General features: G+C 44.2%; 1 protein-coding gene across 6 annotated transcripts in view; it reads left to right on the forward strand.

Moving 5' to 3' along the window:
- FOXO3 (forkhead box O3) overlaps positions 1-6,130 on the forward strand; it is a 127,363-nt gene extending 121,233 nt beyond the window's left edge. For all 6 annotated transcript variants that reach the window (XM_064597961.1, XM_045865274.3, XM_064597964.1 and 3 more), the window contains one exon: positions 1,318-6,130. Coding sequence is in view for 1 of the 6 variants with exons in the window: in XM_064597964.1 (XP_064454034.1) it covers positions 1,318-1,386 (69 nt within the window). In the remaining 5 variants the exon portion in view is untranslated. The remainder of the gene's footprint in view (positions 1-1,317) is intronic.
- Positions 6,131-6,499: the final 369 nt, after the last annotated feature.

The raw sequence follows: 6,499 nt of genomic DNA on the forward strand, positions 1-6,499 counted from the left end.
AAAAAAAAAAGATTTTATTTATTTGACAGAGAGAGACATAGCGAGAGAGGGAACACAAGCAGGGGGAGTGGGAGAGGGAGAAGCAGGCTTCCCGCCGAGCAGGGAGCCCGATGTGGGACTCGATCCCAGGACCCTGGGATCATGACCTGAGCCGAAGGCAGACGCTTAACCACTGAGCCACCCAGGCGCCCCTGTTTTGTTAATTCCTTTAGCTACATCTCTGTGAGTATACTTTTTTTAGTCCTTTAACTTTTCTGGGCTCAGAGGTCTCAGGAAGTCTGCTCAGACATGTAAATTCAGATGGTCTGAGAGGACCTCTTTTGTGCCTCACCATTGAAGACTGTTGAAGGCAAAATAATAATAGATTGTTAACTGTTAAAGGGATGTTTTGTGGGAGGGTTTTTTGGCCATATGTGTGTGTTAGATAATTTTTTTTTTCTCTGCAGACTTTTAATATTAAAAAAAAAAAAATCCCACACAGCCCATTTAGAGATAACTTACTCCTTTAATTAAAGCGAGGAAAGTCAAGATGATCTCCATCCAGCAGTGCAGACTGCGTAAGCCTTTGTGGAAAATGGCCATTTCAACTCCCCTCGTATTGATGGTAAACAAGGTCGGTTAGTCCATATAGCCAGTGGGAGAGAACCAGAAAGGCATAGGCTGGTCTGCTTAGGGTGACCAACTTTTCTCGCTTCAGCTTGAAAGTTCCATGTCCCAGGATACCCCTCAATCCAGAAGTCTAGAGCAAAATCCCATCTGCACCCTGACTGACTTAACTTACTTTTAATGGGGCACCTGGGTAGCTCAGTCAGTTAAGCGCCTGCCTCTTGGTTTTGGCTCAGGTCATGATCTCAGAGTCATGAGATTGAGCCCTACATTGGGCTCTGCACTCAGCATGGAGTCGACTTCTTTTCTTCTCCCTCTGCCCCCTCTCACCCATCACGTGTGCGTGCACACACACTCTCAAATCAGTCAATCAATCTTAGAGATATTAAAAAAAAAGGAAGGGCCTACTAAAACACCCCTAACTTGCCTTTCTTTTTAACCTCCCAAGATGAATGACCTCATTTCCTCTAGGCTTTTTCAACTTGAGAGCATCTTGTAATCAAGCCCAGAAATACGGTAAGTAGTCTCCATGCTTTGTCCTTAGGTTTTCAGACCTTTGAAGCTAGTGTAGCAAAACAGCTTTCCTGTGAGTACCCTTAGTTCGGAGGTGACGTGAGGAGACAGGAGGCTGGTGAAGTATGACCCGGAGGTGCCTACAATTGCTTTTTGAATGTCCTTAATCATCTTTGGTTTTCTTTTCTCCTCCTGCAGACCCTCAAACTGACACAAGACCTACAGAGAAACCCTTTGCCAAATCTGCTCTCAGCAAGTGGACAGTGATACCGTTTACAGCTTAACACCTTTGTGAATCCCGCACCATTTTCCTAACCCAGCAGAGACTGTTAAAGGCCCCTTACCCTGGGTGAAGCACTTACCCTTGGAACAGAACTCTCTATATAAAGTATGCAAAATCTTCCTTGTACAGGGTGATGAGCCACCTGCCAGCGAAGGACAGCACCCTGTCAGCACCACCCACCCTCGTTCAGAGCACACCGTGAGCTCCTGTTGGCGATTCTGTGGCGTATTCATATCACGATGGTTTATGGGATGTTTTAAGTGTCGTTTTTGTGTTTGTTTTCCTTTGACTTTGAGTTTTTCACATGCATTAACTTGCAGTATTTTTATGTTAAAATGTTAATCATCCTTCCCCTGGCAAATTTAAAAACAGAAGGAAAATGTTGTACCAGTTACTATTTCTAGCTTTGGGCATCACAAGCATTTGAGCCCTTGGAACTCCATAAACTAACAAATTACATAAACCAGAGGGGGATTTTCTTTCTTCTTTTGTTTGGTAGAAAACTGCTTTTCTAAAAACTGAACAATGGCACAACTCTTTGCCGTGAGCACCAGTCCAGGACTGACCCCTGCATAGGCCCAACGAATGGAGTGCTGCATGCGACCCGGTGTGTTTTCGTTCTGAGTGAGGGGTTGGGGGGAGGGGCGGGGAGAGACCCCCAGCTCCTGGTCTGCAGTTGCCAGAGCAGTCGGGCCTCTGGTCTCCTGGCATTATCCTCAGCTGATGCAGTGAATAGTGATGGTATGCAGGTTAGAAATTAGGATCTTTTCAAGAAAGAAGTCAGCTCAGCTACCCACTCATTGCCAAATGCCACTAAAGGATTTAGTTTTAAGGAGAAAAGAAAAAGAAAAGTAGTCCTGTTTCGCTTTGCAGAAGAAATGAACTTACAGGTGAGCATTAAGCCTATAGTGAGAAATGTGTGAAAAGTACAAACCAGAGTCACTATTTTCCTAAAATACCCTTGATTATTTTCAGCCTTGCTGTGTATAATCAGATCTACTAGACATGTATGAGTGAGAGGCAATAGCATACAAACTGATTTTTATATATATACACACACACAATCTAATATATATATAAAAGCTTAGATTGTAATTGTACAAGTGACACAATGGAAGTACAAGATAGGGCAGTTTTGACATTTTTTTTCCCTCCACCTTTCTGCTTCTATGGATTTCATTTTGTTTTGTTTTCAAAAAGTTATGGTGCTGTATAGTGCTTTCTGTTGAACCTGGAAAGTGGGATTATATTAGTTACCCTCTTTGGTAGGCAGAATAGTTGGGAACACCTTAGGTACATATGAAAAACTGGTGTAATGAAGCTCTGATTAGCACAGCATATGCATACTTCTCCAAAGTGATATATGAAGACTCTTTTCTTTGCATAAAAAGCATTAGGTATATAAATGTATAAATAAATTTTATGTACAGTACAAAAATGGACCATTCTGCATGGACGTTAGGAATACAGGCTAGTATTTCAGCACAGACTTCCCTGCATGAGTTCTCGCTGACGCTTGCACCGTGCAGTGGGCACTGACTCCCTCCCACCAACACAGACGTGCCACCTGACCCCTGCACCTACCACTGGCCACCAGGGGACCCCTTGTGCACCTTCACTTCGTAATTCCTCTGGGGGTGATAATGGTGGTGATAACAGCTCCTAGCATAATGAAAGTTCCATTTGGTATTGTCACACATCTCTCCCGCCTCGCTAGGGTTGTCATGTTTGAGTGATGGCCCTGTTGATTTCACCCTGCCTTTTACTGAATCTGTAAATTGTCGTGCAGTTGTGGTTATAGTAGGCCTGTAGCGTATCGCCTTTTCTAAACTGCTACACGTTTATAATCTTCATTTTAAAAGTATGTATAATTTTTAAAAATATGTACTCTATTCACGTGGTCTGCTTGTCAGTGAGACAGACTTTTGCTTACTGTATTCCTTTATAATAATGCTAGCCACTTCCTTGACTCTTTGGTAGTCCCCTGCACGCAAGAACTGTCCAGTATCATTGAAAGGAGGCTGCCTGTCTGGGTTCCTAGGTGATGCTGCCCTGGTGGGGGTGCCGATGGGACTCAGCTGCAGCAGCCGCAGGGAGGGAAAGGTGAAGGGAGGTCAGATACAAGAAGAATCTGGAGTGCTTACAGCATGAGGGCCCTGAGAATTTCTCTCCTGAACGCAAAGAAACAGCAAACTAACGAAATAGCTAATTTGCCTTTGCAGTTTTATAGGCCCTGGGAGCTACTTTGGGAGTAAGAAAAGCAACTCTCAAATATGTTTCAACTTTAAAATGTTGACTTCCTTTCAGACATGTGGCATCTCATTTATTCTCCTTTTTTCTCAGTGTTTGTTAAATTTCAGGCAGAATGTCTTACAAAATGTCCTAGAACCAGATTATAATTTAATTGAAAACAGCTGAGGGAGGGACAGAGGAGGTCTGAGAGCAGGGCAGCCACAGAGCACATCAGGAAAATGGAGGGGGAGGGGTGCTTTGAATTTGTTGGGGTTTTTGTTTCTTAATAATGCAAATAGCGTCTACTTGTAGAGCATTGTGGAGAGCTGAGGTCAGGACAAAGTCGAGTGCCAGCGTCAGTTTCGGGAGGGAGTTGGAATAGTTAGGCCCATCCAGGATCACAGCAGCACCACTCTCAGCCTTGGCCACTGCCGGCTGACTGTACACCCAGAGGCCCGACACCCCCCCACCCCCACCCCTCACCCCTGCACTCGCCAGGTTCTGCGGTGGCCAGACAGGGCAGAGGTGCAGCCTAAGACCTCCGCCTCTTACACTGAGACTCTGCTCTCAGGAAGGGCCAACTGTTGGCCGCCGTGTGGAGTTCTCACTGTCATGGGTGCCTCACAGTAAGTTTTCTGATCTGGAGTATCTCGGTGGAATACTTGCCTCCAGGGGCCTGGCAGCTGTAATGTTTGCATCCTGATGAGAACTATTCCAGGTTATCTTCAGCCTCTAAATAAGCTGCTCTAGGGAGCCTTCCACTTGTAATGGGAAATTAGAAGAGTAACTAATGTTGAAAACATGACATGCACTCTTGGGTTCTGCTGTTCTCTCTTCAGGCTCCAGCACCAGATACCTTGTACCAAAGTTAGAAAAGAGCTTTATCATCAGCCTTCTCTGTCCTGGTGTGAGAGCTGCCTGCCAGGTTCAGCTCACCCATTAACTGTGAATGAAGCTGAGCTCGATCTACTTTATTGCATCCTCTGCAATAGGATGATTGCTGAAACATAGATTTTTAAAAAATTTCAGAAGTTTGTCTTTCCTGTTAACGGGAGGATTGTGCAAGTGGACAGTGATACCGTAACACACACGTGTGATACAAGGTGGGCTGTGTGTGTGTGTGTGTGTGTGTGTGGTGTTGAGTTTGGGTATTCTGTGTTTGGCACTTGAGCACCCTGAGGGGAGGACCTCACGACTCACAGCTCAGGACAGCTCTGCCCAGTCTCAGGGTGCCCTTTCAGGTGGCTTCCGATCTTATTGAAGACGGTAGGGACAGACTTGGCCTACACCCAATGGACCCCGCTTATGGAAAGAGGACTGTTGGAATCTCTTGGGGAGACTGTCAAGAGTAAAGCGGTCAGACAGCCAGTCCTGTGTCACGTGCTAATGCCATGGGCTGCTAGAGGGAAATGGGAATGTCACCCTTTCCCTCTGAACGCAGAAGCAAAACCCTGATAGCTCTAACTCTGATTTCCTTTTTCTTGATGTATTTGGGGAACATGTATGATTAGGCATACTGTTGTATTTTTTGACTTAGCAGAGTTTTTTGTAGAAATGCAATCACTGGCAAAGAGGTACGAAAAAACCAGCCTGTCCTGAAGACTGGGGGCAGCAGGGGCAGTGAGGGGATAGTGAAGGCCTTGCGAAATCCTGTCTGCACATGAGATCGTAACGCAGACGCCCAAGGAACTGAAAAGAGTATATCCTATTTGATCTAAATCTTCGGTGGATAACATTTTATGCAGTTCGAATGAATGAAATATTTTCCTCTTGTTTAATTTTGTGTGTATTCTTCTTTGGTGAATGATTGGTTCTGAGGCCTCTGCCACACTCCATAATTATTTGTGTGGCTGCTTTTAAAAAACTATGTGTCTGATCACTTATTTCTCTAAAATTATCTCATTGCCTGGCAATCAGTCTTCTCGCGTATACTTGTCCTAGCACATTATGTACACAGGAAATGTAAACAGATGTGAAGGAGGACCAGAAAAATAAGTTGATATTAAAAAAATATATTGTACGTTTTGGCTTCACATGTTTAACTTTTTTTAAGAAAAAAAAGTTGCATGAATGGAAAAAAAAATCTGTATACAGTATCTGTAAAATTGTCTTACCTGTTTCAGTTTCTTGCTCATGCCCCATTCAAACTAGAATTAAATATGGTGCATGGCCATATTCAGACACCTAAGAGTCCAGCAGTTGGTACTTTGGTTTGAAGCACCTCATCCTTTCTTTCCACGCGAACACTATCATATTGCATTCTTGCTGAGGATTTTGTCCAACCATTTGTTGCCATGAATTAACTCTACCACCTCTCTTCTCAAGAATCAAAACCAGTTTGATTTGGGAATCTTCCCCTTTCCAAATGAAATAGAGATGCAGTACTTAACTTTTCTTGGTGTTTGTAGATATTGCCTTGTGTATTCCATTTAAAACCGTAATCTAGTTTGTAAAAGAGATGGTGACGCATGTAAATAAAGCATCCGTGACACTCTGTCTCACTCCAAGAAGTCTTTTGTTCTCCTTTCTCCTTTAACTCCAGACGTGAAAGGGCTGCATTTCTGTCAGGGTCTTCCTGTGGAATGACTTCATAGGCTGGGACAGGCACAAAGCTGAGAGCCTCTGTCATGAGCTCTCTAAACCGAATGATCTAGCAAACTTTCTCTCCAGCCAACTTGTGAGCTCCACAGACAACCAGTTTAATAAAAGCAGATCAGATCTATGGCCTTGTTCGTGGTGGCTGATAGTCACTTTGGTGTGCATGGTGTCATATTGCCCAGGTGGGGCTTTTAGGTAGGGAAGCCGGATTTAGACTCTCTGCCTTCGCTGAGTGTCAGAGATTTTGACCTATCAAAACTGACCCTA

Source organism: Mirounga angustirostris, unplaced genomic scaffold (assembly GCF_029215605.1).
Source record: "Mirounga angustirostris isolate CCGP_5_RB_7025 unplaced genomic scaffold, mMirAng1.0.hap1 SCAF_8, whole genome shotgun sequence".
NCBI lineage: Eukaryota > Metazoa > Chordata > Mammalia > Carnivora > Phocidae > Mirounga > Mirounga angustirostris.